This window comes from Cupressus sempervirens, chromosome 5 (genome assembly GCF_028749045.1).
Source record: "Cupressus sempervirens isolate cs-2001-9-10 chromosome 5, ASM2874904v1, whole genome shotgun sequence".
NCBI lineage: Eukaryota > Viridiplantae > Streptophyta > Pinopsida > Cupressales > Cupressaceae > Cupressus > Cupressus sempervirens.
This window is the reverse complement of record NC_143122.1, coordinates 293,412,235-293,437,456: the sequence shown is the minus strand read 5'-3', so window position 1 is coordinate 293,437,456 and position 25,222 is coordinate 293,412,235. Positions and strand designations below refer to the sequence as shown.

Below are 25,222 nucleotides of genomic sequence, written 5' to 3'. Positions count from 1 at the left end.
AGGGGTGTCAATTATTTATGATGGGTGGAAGGATACCAAAAATCGGTCATTGATAAATGTGATTGCAGTGTACCCCAAAGGGGCAATATTTCTAAAGGTTGTGGATTGTGAGGGTTAGGTGAACGATGCACAATTTATTGCTGATATCCGTATACAATGCATCCAAGATTTGGGTCCTGAAAATGTTGTCCAAGTTATTATATACAATGCAAAGAATTGTCAAGTTGCAGGTTTGTTGATTTAGAGAAGTTTTGAACACATCTATTGGACACCTTGTGCTGTCCACTCTCTCAAACTAATGCTACAAAAGTTGGGTAGGAAAATAGATTGGATCAAACAAATCTATGTTGAGGTTGAAGAGATTCAGATGTTTATTACAAACCATAACATGTCAGAAGCCATTTTTAGATCATTTTCACAATTAGAATCACTGAATGTAATTGAAACACTTCAAATTTACAATTCTGCATTTCACTACTAATATGAATTTACTTTCTAAATTTGATAATGATTTCTTCGCATTTTAATTTTGATTTTCAATTCTTGAATAGGTTCTTGAGACTTGATTTGCATCCAACACAATTGTCTTGAGGCAACTTGTGTTGGTGCGAGAGGCACTTGCTAGCATGGTTATTGATCAAGGTTGGACTCAATGGAGGCAATCCAATACGGAAAGGGCAACAAATGTAAAGAGAATGGTCCTAGAAGACATGTGATGGGAAAGAGTGGAATATCTTCTTGGTTTCACTGAGCCCATCATGAGCATGATCCGTTTTGCTGACATGGATCACCCATGTTTGGGAATGGCATACGATGGCATTGACTCAATGATTGAGTTAATGAGAGACGTCATCAATAAAAAAGAGAAAGATCCTGAAGAAACTTTTTTCAAAGAAGTTAAGTCAATTTGTGTTGAACAGTGGAACAAAATGACCACCCCATTACATCTTCCTACATTTGCATTGACTCCAAAATTTTATAGTGATGAAATTCTTTCTCAGCCAACAAGGGTACCACCATACAAAGATGGAGAAGTAAGTGATGGATGTAGGACAGCACTCACTAAACTCTTTCATGATCATGCAATGGAGAATTTAGTTACAACTGAGTTTGTTGATTTTGTATCCTCTAGCGGTCAAAGTGTTGCTGCTATCTGTGACAAGTACACGAAGGATGCTCATGCTTGGTGGTACCTTAATGGCTATACATCACCACACCTTCAAACTCTTGCAATCAAACTTCTATCAACAAGTATGTTTCTTAATTTTTATTCCAACTCTCTAACACTGTTAGTCTGTTCATGTCAGAAATAAAGTTAATTTTATAGTTGTAACGCTCTAACATTGTGACAAATTTTCAATAGGTTGCTAGTTCTTCTTCAGCTGAGAGAAATTGAAGTACATACTCTTTTATTCACTTAGTGAAATGCAATCAATTGGCAGCAAGGCAGAAGAATTGGTTTATGTGCATTCCAACTTGTGTCTTCTAACTTATAAACAAAATCAGTACAAGAAAGGGGGCACAATGTTGTGGGATATAGATCTTGAGAGAACAAATTTGAATTTTTCAGTTGCTGTACCATCTTTACCCTCTATGCAGACAAATAGCAAATGTGCTTCTAGCTGTGGAAGTGATATTGGGGCTGCATGTGGTTCCACTGATCTTGACTTTCTTGATGACCAATATGATGTCGATTACTAATTAGTCTAATTGTAATATTTTGATAGTTTAACCAATGCACAATGAATTCGATATATGATATATCTATAATAATATTCAAGTTTTGACAAATTGATATGAAACTAACTTATAGTAAATCATTATATGTGCTACTGCAATATTTATGGCAGTTTTGTCTAGCCTATTATTATAGTTTAGTTGATCCCCCCCATAAAATTATAGGCCATAAAATTCTAGCCCAGCCTAGCCTATTATTATAGTTTAGTTGATCACCCCCATAAAATTATAGGCCATAAAATTCTAGCCCAGCCTAGCCTATTATTATAGTTTAGTTGATCCCCTCATAACCATAAAATTATAGGCTAGGCCATAAAATTCTAGCCCTAAACAGATCCCTACTATTCTATGGCATGGGGGGGTCTTTCTTCCGTTCACGCTAGACTACCCAGTCGATCATGGTTCTGGTCAGATCTTCCGAAGCCTGGTAAGGCCCCTACTCTATAATGGGCCCTCTACTTTCTCACACCATACTGTTAAGGATGCACAGGCACACTTCTAACTATCCATGAAGGGCGAGAAGTAATCGATCAGCAGGCAGAAGGCCCCCCTACCTATATAACTCAGGGAGGGGGTCATTAGAATAGAATGATGAACCCGGCTCTTTAGCTATGCCCTATCTACTGGTTGCACAATGAATTCGATATATGATATATCTATCATAACATTCAACTTTTGACAAATTGATATGAAACTAACTTATAGTAAATCATTATAAATGTGCTACTGCAACATTTATGGTAGTTTTGTTTCTACTTTCCAAGTTGTACACATGCATATATGTGTGTGTGTGTGTGTGTGTGTGTATTTATGATTTTTATATGTTATTTGTATAGACATATCCATATGTACCCAAACCCATTTCCCAATAAATTGTCATACCCACGCATCCATATCTATGCCCGTACCCGTACCGGTAACTTAGGAGTTAGACATTTTGATACAAGCTCTAGAACTATCAGGGAACTAAGATGACAATACCATCATTAATCTTGATCCAACTCCTATTGATTGGATTTTTCATGTTCCTCACACTCCATTTGTAACAAACATCAATAGACAAAAACCATTGGAGTGGTGAAATGAAGCTAGTTCTAAATACATCAAATTTATTAATGACAACTAGCTGAATCAAAGGAGGCCCAATCCTTACCTAAAGGCATGTAGAGGTCAGAGTTCAAGTAGGAGATCAATGATCTTATCACATTGCTTAGCCGCATAGCTGGGCTCAAAGATTCAAATTTTTACATGCTTTAAGTAAATAACATTAGGAAGATTACATGTAAAGAGCAATTATGTTGTAAGTACAGGATAACATGTCCCTGTACAATAAACTCATGCAGTCAAGTTGCAATTGCATTACGCATGCAACTTTGAATAAGTCAAATTAGTTAGTTAGAAGTTTGTTAGAGAATAAGTCAAGGTGATTGAGGGTTTCCCCTTTTCCCTCCACCTTTCTCTCTCCTATTTTCCTATACAAAGGAGGGAGCTCATTGTAAATAATCATCTTTTGGCGAGGCAAGAAAATTCTGTCAGTTTATATGTGCACTCTAAGACTTTGTGCTTGGATGCAAACCTAAATTGGCATCAATAAAAGAGACAACTTGCTTTCAAACTTTGTGTTGCTTCAAGGTGTTATGTGACGACATTTCCTAGATATTGATTGTGAGTTTTGGAGCTGCCTATTGCATTCAGAACCAATTTGCACTTTTGAAGACTGTGTTGTAGGAGGACAAATTATTATAAATAGTAGTGCTTGCTATCACTTAGATTTGAAGACTTTGGGCTTCAATTGTAAGTATTTTTATTGAATTTGAGGGTATCCAGTAAGCGACTTTGTGCCTTACTAATTATTCTACTTGAACCTTCATTCGAGACAAATGCAGGGGACTTTGGGTTCTCGTTTTTGTTTCACAAAATATAAAAAGTAAATTGCTGCCCCTAGTTTTGTTCTTACGTCAATTCTAGGGTCACCAATATTATCATAGCAATAAGGAACTTTTTGTTTATTTTAAAAAGTTGTAGTTATATGCAAATCATTCCCGAAAAAAGAGGAATTGATTAAGAGAGCCATCATTTTTGTAATTTCAGTTAAGTTCCTATTGAAGCCACCTATGGTAAGAAGGAAGCCTCCCCTATTGCTGAGAGGAGAGAGAAATCTCATAAAATGTTACCTAAAGTCACAATTTTGTAAGTGGTAGTCACTGACGTACAAAATTTTTAGCCAACAAGTGATTAAGTCATTAAAATATCACTCTAATATTTATTTAATTAATATTTCCTTATTCATAAAATGCAACTAGGGGCTCAAATTTAAATTATGTTTGAAGCATAGTGATCTTTGATTCTAACTAAACCCTACAAGCTAGTTGACAATTCCTCCTAAAAAACAGGAACTCACCCTAAAAAATAGGGACCTCACTCCAAACTGCATAAATTGCTGAAGAGGTTTATGCTCTTCTCTATGGTTCCTCGAGTAGTCATCCACTCAACTCCCAGTTCTCCTTAACAAATAAGAGACCTCCCTAAAGAGTAGGAACTGTCATTTGAAAGCTCAAAATGGTTCATAATGTCTCTACAATGCTCTCTGACTCCCCTAATCATCTCATTGACCTACGAGAACTTTTTTGATTTGTCAAACCTTTGCTCATCTCCTATCGCCTAGAGAGGGGACATTACAATTCCCCCTGCTTAGAGATTACTTGCCCACAAGCAAAGCATCAGTATACCATCCCAATCCCAAACCAACTGTATATCAAGTACTTATTGATCTCATTGCTCCACTCTGATATAAATACCATGTAACCTCAATATCTGAAACAACTCATCAAGGTCTTGTAATGCCCATGCAACAACAAAGCTACTTTTTAGGTTCCATATCAAAGTATAGTCCCTACTGTATGGAGTATAGAAATAGACCATATCATCACCATACAGTAACCATCCAGAAATATAGACTATTTTAATAATGTGAGGATGAACCCTCTTTTACCAAAAGGTCCACATAAATGGCCACTGTGTCTTGCTGCCACAACTCTGATCAGCAATATATGTGATATCAATCATGTCAACAAACCAATGGCAATGACGGAAAGTCACTCCACACTCCATCTCTATCTCAAAGATAAGCCTGCACAAACTCTAATATTGTTCGGAAACTAAAGTAGACCATGTTAGGATTGGATACGTCACATGATTTAAACTAGGACAGCCACTAGTCATTAACAACTTAGGTGATATGTAATCATCGATCAACAAGGATGACATTGCCATATCAAAAATGTCATGAGACAACCCCATTAAGGAAATGTGTGCCATTAATACTCATTAAAGACAAACCTTGCATACCTAGTCCATTAGAAGAGTTGTCAAATAAATCAAACACATACTAATGAGAGTTATCAACAACTAAATGATCTAAGTTGCCATCCTATGCTCAATATTCTCCAATGAGTGGCAGCTGTTCAGATATAATGAAGACAGAGGTTGGCTTGATGGACTTATAACTTGGTTTGGCTTGCCCTTTCCAACCAGCACTTCCTAAGTTTTTTGTGACCATTCTACGTTCACTGCTCTAAAGTGCTTAAAGGCAGTCCTATAAAGAGATGAATTCTAGAATTTATCATGCACAACTTGCATCACACATGCCAAAAATAGGGGAGTCTATATCATTCATTTCCATATGATTAAGGGCTGCAATGCCATTAAATGTTACAATTTTACTACTGCTGTGAGAAATCAGAAAATTTAGACTGCTTTCTTCACTTTATTCCATGATTTTTAAAGCCTCAATGTCAAGGCCAGCAATAATACTCTTAGCTGCAATTCTCTTCAATGCATTTATTAGTGCCTTAAGCACAATGTGTTTACCAATGTGAGTAAATTTCAACTCCATCTTCAAGTCTTGGATATACCTACCAAGTGACTTCAACACTCCACACCGAGTACCACATTCATTCTTCGATCAATGCCAACAACATAATAATCATCCATGAATTAATAACTATCCAATGCAGAGCTTCCTTGTATACCTTGGATATGACAGACTTACTTTATCTCGGGTATATTATCAATGTAGAGGGAGTTTGCATGGTTCCTTATAAGGTTTGTGCTGTACTAGATTGGCCTACATTGGAAAACCTGACAGAAATTAGAGGCTTCATTGGTTTATGCGTGTTCTACTGCAGATTCGTGGCAGGTTTCTCTCGTCCTAACCCCCCTTAGTGATTTGACTTGTAAGGGTGCTTTTGAGTGGACCTCTCAAGCACAAGAGTGCTTTGAGAAGTTCAAGCAAATTATGACATTATTCCTGGTACTAGCATTGCTGGAATTTTCAAGGCCTTTTGAGTTGCATTGTGATGCATCAGGTCAAAGCATTGGTGTTGTTATTTCCCAAGATCGTCATCCTATTTCATTTGAGAGTAGGAATCTCAAGGGTTTTGGGCTTTCAGTGTTTATGATAAGGAGATGGTGGCCATATGCATGCTTTGACAAAATTTAGACAAAATTTAGTTGGTAGTAAGTTTTGCATCAAAACTGACAATAATAGCCTAAACCGTTTCCTTGGAAAACGAGATCTCAATGAGAGAGTCAACAAGCTTTAGTCATATGCTCTCACAGAGACCCCATTTATGTCTTATCAAAAAGATATTTGAGAACTGAAGATACTTGGTCATTGCTGATTATGCCAAGGACAAGTGGACATCTAGTATTGTTAATGGCGGTATACAGGATAATAGGTATACCCTTGAAAATGAGATGAGAAGGATTTTATTGGTCCCAGGATCAAGTATCAGATTGTGTTGTGGATCATTGATGATTTTCTATTGGCTGACATCTTGGAATTTTTAAGACTTGTAGACAAATTCGGGAGAGATTCATAAGGAAGGGCCTGAAGTTTGATGTTCAGCAGTATGTCAAAGAGTGCTCTGTTTTTCAACAGAATAAACAAGTGCATACTTATCCAACTACTTTTCTTCAACTACTTAACATTTTTTTAGAAGAGGGAGTATTTATCTATGGATTTTATTGTGGGCTTGTTGAAAACCCAAGATAGAGATTCAAATTTCGTAGTGGTGGATCACCTTGTCAATTACACACACTTATTTCCCATCACCACTATATTTTCAGCGATACAAATAGCCGAGTTGTTCTTCCAAGAGTTATTTGATTGAATGGTTTACCTTGGAGCATTGTTAGTGACCGAGATAGCCAATTTATGAGTCACTTCTGGCAGGAGATGTTCAAATTGTGTGGGACGGAGTTGACTTCGAGCACTGTCAGCCGACTGGATGGTTCCGGCAGTTTTTCTGTAGCGGACGGAATGATGTCCGGCGGTGTTTCTGTATTCTGTAGCCGACGGGGTGATGTCCGGCGGTGTTTCTATATTCTGTAGCCGACATCGTCAGTAAATAGTTTGTAGCGGATAGAATATTTGTGGCCGACGGACTCCTTTGGGAAGGTTCGGCAGTAGTATTTATATCCCGTCCGGGATCATTGTAAATCATCATTCATCTACTAATGCGAATCTTATCGAGCATAATGTATGTTCTGGCATATGCAAATATAATTCTGCCATTCTGTTCCATTGCCTGTATGCGTTGATTTCTTTACCTGTACGGTAAACATTTGGCGTCGTTGCCTTATGAACCTGGAAGGTGGGAGGAATGAAGATTAATGTCAAATCAGCTAACAAGGATCGGAATAAGGTCAAGGGAAAAGATGGAATTCGTACTGAGAATTTAATTCTGGCATAGCAAGCCGAACGCTGACGGAGATTTCAAAAGATTGCCGATGGAAACCGAAGCGCGGAGGAATTGTTGGAGGAGACTCGGTAGCGGGTGGAATTGGTGGAAGAAGCACAGGGTTCTTGAATTTGTGTTCGCTGAGGGAAGAAAATTCAGACGGAAGATCATCAACTCGCACGGCTCGCAGTGCCGAGGGAGCACGAGCGTGGAGTGACCTCTTCGTCCGGGATAGACTTCTGCAGGAAACAACTTCAAAAGATCCTTCTTCTTCACCAAGGTTCGCAGCTGTCGAGACCTCCGGTGTGGGAGAGCAATCCACCGGTGTAGGAGAGCAGTCCGCCGGTGTGGGAGTGCAGACCGCCGGTGTGGGAGTGTAGACCGCCGGTGTGGGAGACTAGTCCGCCGGTGTGGGAGTACAAACTGTCGGTGTGAGAGTGCAGACTGCCAGTGTGGGAGTGCAGACCGCCGGTGTGGGAGTGAAGAGCGCCAGTGTTGCAGGACCGAGCAACGCCTGTTTACAGAAACCAATTGTGATGGCGGGACCAAAAGAGAAACTGCCGAAGTTCAATGGCGATGGTATGGCCGATCCCATTCGACATTGCAAAACATGTGAAACGATCTGGAGGGCAAATGGCATAACTGATGAAGACGATTGGATGAGACAATTTCCGGCAACCCTACGGGGTGTGGCGATTGATTGGTTTTCGGATACGGATCCACAAAAGCTAAATAGCTGGGATAACATTAAAAAGGAGTTCTTGGCAGAATTTAAACTCTTGCGGGATGATAATGAAATCGTAGCGAAAATTTTCAATACCAAGCAGGGGAAGCATGAAACTGTCCGTGTCTAAGCTAGGAGATTAAAAGACTTAATAAACAAAATAGAAAGCAAGCCGATGGACGAATTGCAGAAAAGATGGTTCATGGACGGCTTACGATCGAAATTGCGGAGGAAAATGAAAATTGTGCCACCGTCGTCATATGTGGACGCGTATAACAGAGCACTGGACCTTGAAAGTGAGCAAAAGACAAAGAAGAAGAAAACTAGCTCCTCTGATTCTGATGAGGACGAGCCTGCTGGAGATGATAGTAGCGACGACGAAGGCAGCAGCAAGAAGGTTCGTGCCCTACAAAAGGATATGGTTTGCATGATGGAGTTTAAAAACATGTAGGAGCCAAAAGGTAGTACGGAGTGTAAGACCGACGGTCATACTAAAGGATCGTGTCCAAAGAACCAATTTTGTGACATTTGTCAGATCATGGGCCATTCGACAAAGGAGTGCCCCTTTAACATGAAGACAAGAGGATCTCTGCAGGTGTTTCTCACACAGAAGGCTTCCCCGTCAAGTAGTAGCGGAAACACGAATACCGTCGGTGCTACATCCGGAGGATACAAGAATAATAGCAGAGGGCAAAATAACAACAATACAAATAATAACAATAATAATGGGAGCCGAAGTCGAACTCAGTATGATGCAAATGGACAGCTGATCGTTCAATGTCGAGCATGTAATTTGTGGGGTCATTTTGTGCGGCACTGTACAGCGGCAAACACATCGAAATTATTATGCAGATGATGCGGACTAAATGTTTACCATAGAGGTAAAGTAATCAATGCATACAGACAATAATAGTATAATAATATTCGCAATAGTAGATGAATGATGATTTACAATGATCCCAGACGGGATATAAATACTATCGCCTAACCTTCCCGAAGGAGTCTGTCGGCCACAAATATTCTATCCGCTACAAACTATTTACTAACGACGTCGGCTATAGAATACAGAAACACCACCGGACATCACCCCGTCGACTACAGAATATAGAAACACCGCCGGACATCATTCCGTCGGCTACAGAAACACCATCGGAACCATCCAATCGGCTACAAAATACAGAAACACCGCCGGCTACAAAAACACCACCGGAACCATCCAGTCGGTTGACACCATCCCCCCCAAAAAGAAAAGTCGTCTCCGGACGACAATTACAACATATCTGAGACAAATTAACAAACAAAATATATCATCAGAGTGACTACAACAAGAAAAATCTGCTTCTGTCACATCACTTCCACATTCATCCCGTTACATTTGTAGCCTCTACTAACACAATACTATCTCCTCAAGCTGACCTTGATCGCCACCTGTGCTACTTTCCCTGTTTTCAATTCCACTGTACCCTAAGCCAAGTGTCGCAGCACTGCCTCCAACTAGATGATTAGCTCCTCCCGAGCTCTCTACGCATCCACCAAGACAGCCTCCCAGCCAACACCTACTCCAAGTGCCTCTGGTACACAGAAAGTCCATGCCTGCAACAACTTCAACTCTTCTCCACTGGTCAGACTCCCATGACTGATATCCGCCACGACTGGGGGTCCAGGGGGCAACGCCCCCGACGGGATCGAGGGGCAGCGCCCCTCGCTTCCAAGACCAAATTAACACTTCGGAACCCACACAAAAATGCACGGAACCCACCATTTATGTCATTTTCTGTCGATTCTGCACTCTTTCTGGCAACTACAGATGCGTCTCCTTTCCTTTGGCATCATCTGTAACTCATTCTGAACAACTTGAATCTGTCGTCGTTTTTTTTTTTTTTTTTCTACTGCTTCCTCTACAATCCACCACAAATCCCTTTGCACACAGAAATTCTTCTCCTTCCCTACACAGATTCCATCTTGGCTCCTGCAATTTTACTGTGATGCCGCTAAACTCAAAAGCGCCCAAACTAAATATGCCATATTTTTCTCATTCCTCACAAAACCTTGAGCTTCTCCTTCTGGCAGAACAAGCACTCTTCTTTATGTCTCTGTTTCCCCGCGGAAGTCTAGCTGGAGGAGGAAATGGAGTCTGAGGCTTGCGTTTAGCTTCATGCGTTCTGATGCCTCCGATGCTTTGTTCAGATGTTTTCAGTGCCTCCTCATCCTAACCGATCCGCCTCACAATCCCGAGCAATCCTTTTGTGCAGATTCCTACGTTTCTTTCTCCTGCACTATCCTGGCAGCGAATGGCAGTATGGAACAGAAGACCACATGCAGCTCCAAGGTGAACGAATGGAATGGCAACGCCTGGAGGCAAATTTGAGGTGTTGTCTTTTTAATTTATTTTATTTTTGTTATAAAATAAAAAAATAAAATAAAAAAGCAAGTAGAGGGCTGTCCGCAGGCTCTCCCCGCGGGCAGGATGTTCTGCAGACGCCTGTCCCATGGGCATTGTCCCCGCGGACTGTGCTTTGTGGGCAGGATGTCCCACGGGCATTGTCCCCGCAAACTGTGCTCCGCGGGTAGGATGTTCCGCGGACACCTGTCCCGCGGGCATTGTCCCCACGGACTTCTTTTCCGCTGGATGTCCCATGGGCATTGTCCCCCGCGGACTTCTTTCCGCGGAGACCCTTTTCTCCTCCGTGGGTTTGTTCTCCGTCCGCCGTGTATCTCATCGATGGATATCCCCGCGGACTTTTTTCCGCGAAGACTTTTTTCTCCTTCGTGTGTCTTTTCCGTGGGTTTGTCCTCTATCCGTTGCAAACTCTCTTCCACGGGCTTATAACTCTTTTCTACAAGCGTACAGACAGCTTGCTCCAAGCTTCGAGGCCAGTCCCAAGAACTACCACATTGATCAAGATTGAAGTGGCAGCCCGAGAACATTTGAGGATGAATTTTGATGAGCAATTCGGTTTGATATTTTCAGTGGAGAAAGGCTTGTCTGTTTTCATTGTTGGAGGAGATGTTTCACCAGAAGTTTGTTGGAGTTCTGTTTCTCATTTGTTTGAGTTTGTGTAGAAGATGGGTGTGAGCGTTTTTTTTTATTAGCAAAATAAGAAAAACCGACGACAGATTCAAATTGTTCAGAATGAGTTACAGATGATGCCAAAGGGAAGGGGACGCATTAGTGGTTGCCAGAAAGAGTGTAGAATCGGTAGAAAATGACAAAAATGGTGTGTTCTGTGCATTTCTGTGTGGGTTTCGAAGTGCTAATTTGGTCTTGGCGGCGAAGGGCGCTGCCCCTCGACCCCGCCCTGTACTGCGACAGGGAGCGCACCCGAGGCGCTGCCCCACGACCCCGCTGAGGGCGTTGCCCCCTGGACCCCTAGTCGTGGCGGATATCAGTCGTGGGAGTCTGACCAGTGGAGAAGAGTTGAAGTTGTTGCAGGCATGGACTTTCTGTGTACCAGAGGCACTTGGAGTAGGTGTTTGCTAGGAGGCTATCTTGGTGGATGCGTAGAGAGCTCGGGAGGAGCTAATCATCCAGTTGGAGGCAGTGCAGCGACACTTGGCTCAGGGTACCGTGGAATTGAAAACAGGGAAAGCAGCACAGGTGGCGATCAAGGTCAGCTTGAGGAGACAGTATTGTGTTAGCAGAGGCTACAGATGTAACGGGATGAATGTGGAAGTGATGTGACAGAAGCAGATTTTTCTTGTTGTAGACACTCTGATGATATATTTTGTTTGTTAATTTGTCTCAGATATGTTGTAATTGTCGTCCGGAGATGACTTTTCTTTTTTGGGGGGGATGGTGTTAGCCGACTGGATGGTTCCGATGGTGTTTCTGTAGCCGACGGAATGATGTCCGGCGGTGTTTCTGTATTTTGTAGCCGACGGGGTGATGTCCGGCGGTGTTTTTGTATTCTGTAGCTGACGTCGTCAGTAAATAGTTTGTAGCGGATAGAATATTTGTGGCCGACGGACTCCTTTGGGAAGGTTCGGTGGTAGTATTTATATCCCGTCTGGGATCATTGTAAATCATCATTCATCTACTATTGCAAATCTTATCAAGTATAATGTATGTTCTGGCATATGCGAATATAATTCTGCCATTCTGTTCCATTGCCTGTATGCGTTGATTTCTTTACCTGTACGGTAAACAAGCACTAGTTACCACTTTCAAACTGATGGCCACACTTAGGTTGTTAATAAGTGGGTAGAGGGCTACTTACAAAAGTGTGTCAGCACAACAATCATGGATGAAGTGGATATGATTGTGTAAGTATTGCCATAATTCCACTCACCATATGACTATTTAGATGGCCCCCTTAATAGCCTTTTATGGACATGATCCCCCTAGTTTCATGGATTTTTTATTCAGTAATAGTGGGGTGTCCAATGTAGGAGACTTACTTCAAGACAATCAAAATGTTATGAGAACTCTGAGAGACAACATTCAGAAGGCTCAAAATCAGTAAAAGAGGTATGATCAACAAAGGATTGCTCGCTCTTTCCAAATGGGTGATTTGGTGCATCTGATGTTCTAGCCTTACAAGGAGTCATCCATCAAGAAGAGTGGAGTTGAGAAGCTCAAGCCTCGCTACTATGGTCCCTTTTATGTGGTTAGACGCATGGGTGAGGTAGCCTATGAGCTTGATTTTACAAAGGACAACAAAGTGCATAATGTATTTCATGTATCGCGCCTCAAGAAGGCGCTAGGTAGACATCTTGTCACATCTTCTAGTTTACCTATACTGGATGATGAGGGGAAGTTAGAGTTTATCCCTAAGGCAATATTAGATACCAAAGAGGGCCATCTGTGACAATGGATCATCTGAGAATTTTTGATGAAGTGGTAAGGTCTAGCAAATGAGGATACCACTTCAGAATCAGAGGATATTCTTCAGCACCCAAGATTGCAATTGCTTGAGGGCAACCAATTTTGCAGAGGGAGGACTATAATGTCCCAATTTAGCAGGTCCCAAGAGCATAGGGATGTTAGTTCATCATTGCAACCCCCGTGAGCTGATAGTTAGATTTGAGGGTCTCAATTTGTGTGACTTGCTCTTTATAGGAAGTTAGGTGAGCAGGGTTTCTATTTCTGCCAGTGCAACAATGATGCCTTGAGTCCACACTTTATCAGTATTCCATTGAGCTTTGTTAATTTAATGCATATTGCAAGTTATTTATTTAGCTAAGTTACCGATTTAGATGTGGATTCCTGAGCGGATTCTAGAAGCAGATATGGGATGCGGGATTTTTTTATTTTTTGGATGTGGATGCAGGAAACGTGTCTATATAAATATAGTATATGCAAAGAAATCTACAAAAACAAATCATTTGATAGTGTGACTATGATACTTCACCCTTTTTCAAAATTCAAGATATTTCAAAATTCATATGATATCTCATATATCAATATGTGCTTGTCCAACATTAGAGTTTAGTCTTAGACAATAAGTTCAAATAGGTCATGTTCCAAAATGAGTTGTGAATGCCTTAAAATTCACCTTTAGGGTCATTTTAGGGTTTCATAGGAAAAAATAACCTAAAAAATCAATTTAGGCACATGCATAATAGGGAACTTTAGTTGTTTGTGGGTTTTTCTTTACATTATTGGCTGTTGGGCCCACGGGTGCTGATCAGTGCTTTCGGAAGCCCTGTGGAAGCTGGTTGGAAACTTGTGGGTGGCTTTCGGACAGCTTCCACAGGGCTTCTGAAAACACCACGCATCTGTCTACTTCAGATGCGGAAGCTTGGCCTATGCAAGAAGATTCAGTATCTTAGCTATTAAGCTTAACTTTATTTAATGACTTTATGAGCTTCATGTTCTAATTCGTTGGTGTGTTGAAGAAGCCTAGGAGCTACATGGGTTTGGTGTGTAGGAGAAGTTTTGGGCTTCTAATTTAATGTGCTCGTCATGAGAAATCAAACCATCTAATAATATGTTTTGTTTTTCTTGTTGAAATTGGTGAAAACTCCAAGGGTTTGACATGAGTGTTGGGAAGTCTGAATTTCCATCATTCCAATTGCACTTTGAATTGGCCACCAGTGCCAATGAGTTGTGTATCATTTTCTGATTAGTTGTCTGATTTTTGATCCATGATTAGAAGGGTTTGAGCTGAGAATTATTTAATCTATTGACAGCAAACTTGATGAATAAGGTATGATTTCAATTGGCATGTATAACTCTGCAATTTCTGGCAGCATTGGATGATCCATCTTGGCGTAATTATGGCCTGCAATCACTATTTCATGACATATGTTAACTGTTAGTGGGTCTGCATGATGTCTGGCAGTGGCGTTTTGTCTCTGTATTGGCAATATTCACTCTTACTTGTCTGCAAACAGCCTTCTAGTGTTTGCATCTAGAGTTAAGGGAGAAGCTATTGGCATGGGGTTCATTCCAGCTATCACACAATTGTTCTTCACCAAACTCCCAACATCAATCTGCAAATACCAGGTTTTCAAAATAAATAAAACTACTGTATACATGTATGTGCATAGTGAGCACTAATAATTTGGTCAATAGGAAATTAATTTGGCTTTCAAAAGTTAGTTATTTCTTGCATTCAAGTTTGTCAATTCATTGTTTTGAAAAGGGAAAAAATATATACTCTCAAAAATATTATAAAACTGAGGTTACTCAACATAGTTCCAGAGTGAGCAAGCAGGTCTCATTACACTTGTTCTTTCCGTGGACACCATTTGGTGCTCCCACTGCTGGCAGTTGCCTTGTTGTACATGTTCCAGTCCCTTAGACCCTTCTAGTATCTTGTTGGACATTAATAAATTTATCTTATCTTATCTAACACACTACTGAAATTATCCAATGATATTTCTTTCACAATCAAATCAACAATGTGGCAGCCATACCAGGTAATATGACAAATAATAAATTTGGCGATTACCTATATCTGCTGCAACTATGTCTGCAGCTCGATCTGATTTGTTTTGAGGGTTATCACAATTCTGGTCTGCAACTAAACCTCTGCCCCTGCTGATGTCAGCTACTGTATACAGTTCTATGGCCTCCTGTGATAGTGCTTGAATCTGAAATCACTGTTCAGCAACTGTGTAGGTAGTTTTATCTGATACAAACCAAAATTCTGCTAATTTTCCCCAAATCGAATTCTAATGTGCTTCCTTTCTCTTCTATGCTACTGTACAGCTTGGGAATTTTCCTACAACTCCTTAATTCAGGTTCTCCCTTGTAAAATCTATCATGGCATGCTCTGTGTTTGCGTTTTGTTTCAGGTTCCATTAATATTCCATATTTGCATGAGTCATTTAAGAAGCTTACAAATTCATCTGTAGCTACCTAATCGCTATTTCATGAGGTAAGTATTTGAAATTTTGAAGTACATTTTCTTCACTAATGAGAACTATAAATAAGATCTATGTCTGTGAAATTGTTAAAAGAATACATCTACACTAATTACCAATCAACATAAGAATAGATCACCACAAAATGGGAATGTTTCAAAACCTGCTGAAGATGGGTGCGCTGGCGGTTAATGAATCCCTCATACTTTATATCTACTTCCACACACTCTTTCTCATCTCTGGATAATAAGGGGTTTCCAAATCCATGCTTGTCCAAGAGTTCGTACTGTATATGAGGACGTTTCAAGATACTTTCTAGAGTCATATTCTCTTTCACCGGTTGATTCGATTGTTCTGCAACCATATCTGCGATTTCAGAGGTTGCTGCAGAAGGCACAAAAAATAGTTAATTTGAATAAAATTAGCCATGCACAAAAAAATGTTAAACCCTCAAATCTCCAAGTTCTCAAAATAGTTCTTAACCTGAAATCTTCTCAGTTTTTACACGGATTTTCTCATGCATTATTCGAGCTTGCTTTTCTTCATAGTGTTTCCATATCCGGTCATCAATTAAACCAATTTCCCGACCCAATGGAGTAAGTCGGGAGTCAGCATTATCTGCTCGAAGTAGTAAACGGTGTTCTGAACGACTAGTATGCAGCACAAGATTCATTAGAAATGAAAAATAAGCTTAAGACAAGATGCCTAAACTTCAACATGATCACTTCAGTTCATGAAACAAAATGGAAATGAAGAAACCTATTTTCTTTTTAAATTCCTATTTTATTTTATATTTTGATTTTATCAATTCAGAGTCCAGATGCTTCAAAAGTTCACACTTAAATTTTCTGCATTTATGAGAATCTTGATCAAATACTAAACTATAACATTCAGGAAATAGTTATGCAGCCGACAGATTGTACAAGACAAGACAGTTTGATATTATTTATTAATTAAATTAAAAACCATGTAACACATGGTTTTTTATTTAAAATTTAGTTAATAAATGTTAAAAATTATCTTGTCTGGTGGAATCTGTCGGCTAGATAGCCGTTTCTGAACATTTAATGGATAATAAAGTACTACATAGGGTGAGTAGTTATGTTATTCATGTGGGTCCCATATCCAGGTCTAATAAAATATTTATTCTAGAAATACTATGCCAAGCATACAACCTTTCATCTGTTATATATTATATTTGCAAAGGAAATGATTTTTACTCTTTTACAAACTATCAACTTCAAGTGAAACTCCCCTAGAAAACCTAGAAAACAAACCAAAAAATGACATTTTAGCCATGCAATGCAAATATCCACTATTGAGTACACTTATGAAACTTATATTAATCCACCTATAAATTGCTCACGAGGGCTTTTTTGTGCTGGAAACCTAAGTGGTTCACTTCTAAAGATGGTGTTTTAGAAAATGAAAAAGGTGAGAAAAATATTTCCTTCTCAATTTCTCCTCTTTCTACACCCTTCTGAAAATAAAAAACAATTATTCATCTTTCATGCCTAAAGTGACTTCACAATTATATATTATATTTTGGGCACCCATAAAAGTCATTTTAAATTTATCTATCAGCCTTAATAAAAAAAAATGTTAAATGTAAGTGCTAGAACTTTAGAGTCTAATACTTATTTAATTAAATGATTATTCTCTTTATTTTACCAATTAGTTTATGGGAATTAAAATAGGCTGTGGACCTCTGTTTGGTGCTTGCATTTGCAAAGGAGACATTCCATTATATTTAGTTCAGTTTCCCTTTTTCTTTATAAAATGAATAAAGATAATTTAACAACACATGTTTTTCTCCCATGGTGGTCTATTCCAGAATCCATACACATGTAGAGTAATTTAATATATGAAAATGATAATTTTCTTATAAATATGTAATGTAACACATCATCACCTTGTTAGCATACGATAAGGTTCCCGAAGGTCCTTTGTCACAAGATCATCAATTAATGTTCCAATATAACTACTTTCCCTCTCAAGTACAACAAGGGTTTTCCCAGAAGAAAACCTTGCAGCATTGATCCCTGCTATCAAGCCCTGCAAATAACCCAGGCATTACAAGCAAATTTGCAATATAAATGTTGGTGACAATCAGGGATAGAAATGGGTGAAATAAACCATAACTTTGCATCTGCGCTTCATTAACATTCTCTGAAGTATTAGACTAATAGTGCTTCCTTTTATGCAGAATACAAAAAAAGTATGTATGATATGGGTTAATTTTCTATTTCCCTTTGAAGTGACAGGAAGCACTCTATTAAAAGTACACCAAATAATAACAATGCAGAGCAATTTCCGGTTTTCCTCCCAATTCATAGAATGTATAAAAAAGATGGAAAATCATATGCTGCAGATTAGTATTTTACAGGACCCCGTTACCTGAGCTGCAGCTTCTTCATAGCCGGTTGTCCCATTTATCTGGCCTGAAAAGAAGAGGCCATCTATCATTTTTGTCATTAAAGTTCTATGGCACTGATATGCAGGTAAGTAGTCATATTCTACTGCATATGCAGGTCGCAACATCACACAGTTTTCAAGACCAGGCAAAGTTCTCAATAATGACAGTTGAAGTCTCTCTGGCAAGCCTGTGGAGAAACCCTGTTCATGAAAAAAAGCATTCTATTCAGAACATTCAAGATAATCAGATCAAACTATAACCATGATTTCTGCCACTTATATATTGCTCAGATAAAGTTACCATATTTTTACATCAGACAAATCATGGTCAAATTTTCTTCATGTGAACTATCTTTTCCTATGTTCCTTTAAATCAACTAAAATTGAACAATCTTTTATATGTAAATACAAATACAAATTGTAAAATGTTATCGGACGCAAAAAATTTAGAACAGGATATAAAGGTTGGTTTCCCAGATCACAATACAACAATAGGACAAAGTAAACTAACTCGCTGGTAAACTTCTTTCAAAAAGCTGAGAGAAAGATGAGAGAATACGTGTTAATACTTCTAGACAATTTGTAATAACCACCCCATATTTTTATTTGAAGTATATGATGCAAGATATAAACTGATGAAGAGTAACTTGATTGTTAGCTTCAAATTACATGCATAATAATAAACCCACATATGCAAATGCTCTCAATAAAAAATTAGATGAAGTGGGGCTTTTCCACTATTGGCACTCAATTAGTACATTAATGATTAACCATTACAAGAGAAGGTCTTTACTTCACATCAAGCATATGAGAAATCAATTATATTATCAAAGAGATTCAATAAACAAACTGATATCATAACCTACACATATATATCAGACCTGTTCATAGACCAATTAATGCATTTTCACTTTCAGTCCTCAAGATGAGCAACAAACTCATTCCAGCTCCACAAGGAAGAATTAGTACAAATGCCAATCAATTCCAAACTGATCTTTTCATAAACCAACCATTCTGTAATCAAGGACACCATACCAAACATATTGCAGATCTCTGATAATGCAGTTTTAATTCTGAAGCCCCAATACAATAGTAAGTGTATGGCCTCCTTGTAGGGGTGATTTTGACTTAAAAATCAGTTTTTTTCTATAACATCACAAATGAATAGTTTTCTGACAAGTTCACTGAAATTCAATTTTACAACTTCCTTGAAAGGAAATTGTGATGTCCAATGAAAATAAGATTTCATAATAAATAATAAATTAATTAATAATTAATGATAAATAATAATATAATTATTATATTATACTTACAAAGTAAATAAAAATTCTATAAAATTATAATTAAACAATAATATTCAACTATAATAAAATTGAAAATATTAAATAAAGAATAATAAATAGTGATTATATTATAATACTAACATAAATGAATTTAATATATAAATGTCCATTTATTATAATATATTATATAATATGAAAATTATAGCATTCACATATATATGTTAATATATTAGAATCTTTGCATCAATATTGATATTCTTGATATATTTAAGAATATATATTGATACAAATGTGCCATCGAAGGGTGACGATCTTCCTAGTGTCACTTCCCTTGATAAATAATTTAATAAGGGAATATAACCACAAATAGGGGAGAGGGAAGTAACATGAGAAGAACTATCATTTTGACTAATCATACTGGATGGTAATGGTCATAGGAGAAGGAACTATCATTTGAACTGATCAAGCTCAGCTAATGTCTCTGAATGATAAATAGGTAATCTTATTTAATGTTCCAAATGATAAATACATTATCCTATTCAATGTCACTTGTCACCAAATTTCAAACACCTAGGACTGAGAGTGGAGGGCCAATGTTTGACACTTAGAAGGGAATTACAACAACTTGAATAGAAAGATACAAACTTGATATTCTAATTCATTCTATTATTATATTGTCCCAATTGGCGGAAAAACAGAAGGGCATCAAAGATATATTTAAATTTATTATTATTAGAGAGTAGATAAGTTATATCTGTTCATAAAGAGGCATGTGATTGTGAAGGCGCGATAAGACTTGAACTACAAGCCCTTCAAGATGATAGCCATCAAGTATTAGATGATGCAATTTATTACAAAGAAATCAATATATGTCTTCAGCATTAGTTAGCTACAACTAAGTAATAGAGTTACTAGTGTAGCCAATAAGAATACATATAACTTACATCAAGAGACATGATGACTATAAGTTAAGCATAAGAATTGACATGTTTGAAAGATGTCTACGTGGTTGTTCCATTAGAGCGGATGCGGATTAAGCCAACAAAGAGATGTTGCTACTCAGTAATAAAAGATTTATTAGAAGGATCAATCCTCACTTCAATCATCAATCAGGATTTGATCTTGTTAGTCCCTACCTTTATAAGGTAGGGAACTAATGTTTTCGGTGGCTCCTTTTCAATTTGTTTTTTTCCTCCTGTGATGTCATATTGTAAAGTTTGGAAATGTTTTATTTTAAAAATATTTTTCTAACTATTATTTCTTTTTTCTTATTGGCTGGTTTGAATTTAGCTAGGGTTTTCATTGTTTTTCCATTCAAAAAATACAAAAACTAATCCTAGACTCTTCTGGAAACTTCACCATTCACTTCTCTTGAAGCTTCTTCACCATTGACTTCTCTTGAAGCTTCTTCCCCAAAATGAAACCAATCATTTCTGTTTTTCATCAGCTGTACTTGTACATGCATCTATAATGGAGCTATTGAACTAGAATGTATGCAAACCCATCAAAAGCTTCAAATTTTCCATCAGCAATTCTTTGAGATTTCTCTAGCGAGAATTCATCAGGGAGCAAATTTAGATGATGTAGTTCTTTCTCACACATTCCTGAATTGATCATTCTTTTGGTTTTCACAATCCATGTAAAATAAAAGCAAGTTTAACAATGACAATAGAGTTTTCCCGATGCTATAAATTATTTGCTACTACTCCCATTAGAAACCGTTGATTTGGGGAGCTGAAGTTATGGCAAAAATGTTTGCCCATTTATGGTCAATGTCAAAAAAAACTATCCATCCATGCCACTGAGTTTTTGTCCATGCCCTTAAGATTACATCTGCAAAAAATTATTACCTCCATAAACTCTCAAATTACATCTACAAACAATAAATTTTGACATAGGAATTTCCATACACAGGCATATTCTAACCTCTACGCCTCCAGAAGTCTTACAGGACCATTCACATTGATTCCCTGGCTGATGGATCTGTGTTGGCAATAAAAGCATTGAAACCCTCTGTGCAAACAGAGACATAATTCAAGTCGGAAAGGTTGGCAAGATTGGCAAGATTGGCATAGTCTGTCCATTACTCTCATGTTTCGTCTATATCCAAAACAAACCTAATTACAAGTTGAGCTTTGAAACCCATCAACTGATAATAATTATCAGTTCCAGAAGCTTCCCAGTTGCTTCATTGCTTGTCAATTCCAGAAGCTTCATGATACAACGGGTGCTCACATGTTTCTACTTAAGCCTTTGCTCTACCTATCCCTTGTCGTGCGAAATTGCTCACCCCATAAAGTCTCTCTCATATTACTTCCATCACAGGAATGTTCTCAATTCTATATCAATTTATCAACAAGCATCACCAATCTCTGCTTTTACACACCATCTCTACCCAAGTAGTCATACAAGATAAATCTATCAATCTCTTCTATTTTATGGATGCAAAAAACTTTAGCTCATAGTCCTCTACTCGCTGCACCCTTAGCATGGCCAAGAAAATAAGTGAATGCCACTGGACTGTGGATGGAGAAGGTGAAGCTCAGTATTTCCAAATGGGAGGTGGTAGTGGCACCCCAAGGCGCTACGATGTTGTACCCTATAAAGTCTGGCAAAACACCCTGTGAGAGGTTCACATTTATCAAAATCAAAACCAAAATCATCATAATCTAAATCGTCAATGCAGTAATATTCAAGTTGAGCTACTTTTAATGCCATTCCTGCCATACCTACTAATATTACCAAAGCCATTGCTATTATGAGCATCACACAAATCAATTTCATTGCCTTTGCCATTTTATTTTATGCACTTTGAAAACTCTAATTCAATCCAAATTACAGAGTCTAACCAGGAAGGGGTCAAGACTCAACACATTGCATTCACCCAAACTAAATATAAATTACAAAACAAGTCTACTGTAGAGATATTCTAATTAGTATAGTGGAATATGCGAGTTTTTTGGCCCGCAAATTGCATTCATTCAAACAAGGAAATCTTATGACGACTTTCAATAAGAATTTAGATAATTATTAATAGGAATCACAACCACAGCCATAGCTATACTGTTGGGGTACTCACATAGTATGAATGAACACATTTTAACCAAAATGGTCTTGTTCATTTTCTAAAACGGTCTCATTTTTTTAAATGAAAAAAAAGAGATATCAGACACCAAAAAATTTAAAAGTATGAAATTGTTCAGACATCTTATCCACTTGAGCAAATGCCCTGTGAAGGAAGCACATCTAGAGCTTTCTTCTAAGCACATATATAGCTTTCTTCTACATAATGGACACAAAAACCCCTAAACTATCTATGGAGTGTCACATAAGCACCAAACCAAATTAGGAAATGTCCTAAGTTTTCTTACTTGTTTCCCTTAATTTTATCTTAACTAAAATTTAAAAAGTAAACATTGGGAACAATTATGAGTATTAAATTTGTTTCTGTATGTTGGATAAAAAAAATTGCTTTGTTGAGGTAAATGTATCAAGGTATATATAGATTTTGGGAAACTCTTAAGATTTTTTATTAAATACTAATATCATTTGAGTTTCAATCATTTTTGAAACTTATCAGCAATAAATTATCTTTTTTAAAATTAAATTATATTTAATTCCTTACAACATTCCTACTTTATAATTGTTTTGAAGTTATTATTTTTAACATTTCAACAATCAATATTAAAATGCAATCTTCACAAAAGATTTAAATATTTACATAAAAAAATCCACCTGGCTAATTTCCATTTAACATTTAGTAAGTTTTTGTTTATTTTTTAATTTTTTAGTAAAAATCCATGACATGATTTTTACTATTAAATAAATGTAAGTCATTGATTAATACACCATTTCCTTGTATATAAAAAACTATATTAAAATGTTGTACAAACATAAATTTAATATGATTCATTACAATATCTTTATATTCAATCATATTCATTTCATTCAATTTATGAAAATAAAATTTCAGTACTATTCATATATTTATGCATGATGATCTATGATACGGAAAAAAATCATAAGAAATTTCAAAAATATAGTTAGCCACAAATGTTAAATTAACTTTTATCTCCATCTCAAAATATCATAGAATTTAAATTTTGAATATAGATAAATTTCCCTAATAACACAATTAGTTTTTTCAAAAAATAAGACAATACTTGTAATTTCATTGTAGCTAAATTTTTCTCTAAGTTAAAATGATATTCATGTGTTCATACAAAATATTCAACATATCTATTTTCTATTTTAGACAAAAGGCAGGGACTCCAGCTCAACCAGAGCTCTTGTTTATTTTGCCCTTTTGAAACTGTTCCATATGGAGTGATTGCCTTAGGCATTGTTACTGCCTACCTTTAAAGTTTAGAACAGACCCCTGTTGCAATAATTATTCATCATAAATCACAACATTTCAAATTTGCATGTGTAATAGTATATTACAAGGTAAGAGTTTAACAATGGTAACTTGTGATCCTCTCATCTGAGAGGTATTGGATTTAATTCTACTTGAGCTTGACACAATAATAATTAATCTCGATAAATAATAATTAATGCCCATTACCTATAAAAAAACAATTGTCATAATCAGAGACAACAATTGTCATGTCCCTGCCCCCCATACTTAAAAGCCTTAATTATTATACTCACATTTGCAATAAAGATTTAATAATAATTAGTCATATTATGAATAAATAGTATTATTATTTAATACATGAATAGTAATATTGTTATTTTTAAATGTATACAAATATAAAATATATATTATTATAAATGATAATAATGAATAATCATTTATCAAATCTAAATAAATAAATAATATAATGATAAATAACATACATCATAATATAATAGAAATCAAAAATATAATAACAAGATAAATAATGAATAATAATATATGTATTAGAATTTAAAAATAGAAATAAAATATATCAATATACATTATTAAAATATTAAAATATGATTTAAGTATAAACATCTATATCTATATCTATAACAAACAAATTTGTGAGAAAAGGTCATGATTTCTTTGGAAGTCAAGGTTAGCCATTAAGAGAAAAACAGAAATACAAGGAAAAATATATGGGTACCTGCACATCAACATAAACCAGAGAAATCTGTCCCAAAATCCATGGGTATGGAAAGGGGGCATTACAAGTGGTATCAGATGATTACCCTATCATCTTGCAAAGTAAAAGAGGATATATTGGAGGAATATCATATCTAATCAGAAGAGATATTATATCTAGTCAGAAGAGCTATTAAGTGATCAGTACAAGAAATTCACAACCCAAAATCAAGAACGGTAATTAAGCTCATCCTAGTTAAAAAGTTGATACAAAAAAACAGAAGCAATGACAGATTGCTTCCAACCAGATGCAGCACAAAAAATGATCTAACATTAGAAGAATGAAGGAAAAAATGCTTAGTCAGCAAACTCATCAATGTCCCTTCCATACAGCAATGACCAGGCATGAGGAAAGTCACTCTACAAAGATCTCTTTATATTAATATTCTACAAAAATCTCTCTCCAAGTATGTCAATATTATATGTATAAATCAGTATGAAGTATTTTTCTTCATGACATGAAGCACAAACTATTGTTAAGAAAAAAATATACTAAAAAGAGTGACCAAAATATAGTTTATTGGCGGTGATGATGATATTGGCATTCAATTGGTTCAGTGAGGATAGGGACATCACTTGCTTCTTATGGGATCCCAGTGGAGGTTTTTGTATGATGCCAGATTACTTAAGGACAAGCAATTTCGGAAAGGGAGGACTGTAATGTCCCCGTTCTTTGGCGATTCTATGCAGTTGATGGAGTTAGCTCATCACAGCGATCCTCGTGAGCTGACAAGGTGTTTTGGGGGTCCCAGTTATGAACTTACTATTTTCAGTAAGTCTATTTTTGGCAATTGCTATTTTTGGAATTGCAGTGGGTGGCTCTGGCAGTTGGTCGTCACCTGTAGTAAATAAGGTTAATAATTGCATAAGCTCTTATCTA

At 37.0% G+C, this 25,222-nt stretch overlaps 1 protein-coding gene across 1 annotated transcript in view; it reads right to left on the bottom strand.

Moving 5' to 3' along the window:
- The window catches only part of LOC149555729 (glucose-inhibited division family A protein), a 329,684-nt gene that overhangs the window by 132,589 nt on the left and 171,873 nt on the right, over positions 1–25,222 (bottom strand). Inside the window, exons 8-11 of the mRNA XM_089829868.1 lie at positions 17,914–18,132; positions 17,429–17,571; positions 16,000–16,166; positions 15,680–15,900 (exon numbers count right to left, since the gene is read on the bottom strand). Coding sequence (XP_089685994.1) covers positions 15,680–15,900; positions 16,000–16,166; positions 17,429–17,571; positions 17,914–18,132 — 750 coding nt within the window. The remainder of the gene's footprint in view (positions 1–15,679; positions 15,901–15,999; positions 16,167–17,428; positions 17,572–17,913; positions 18,133–25,222) is intronic.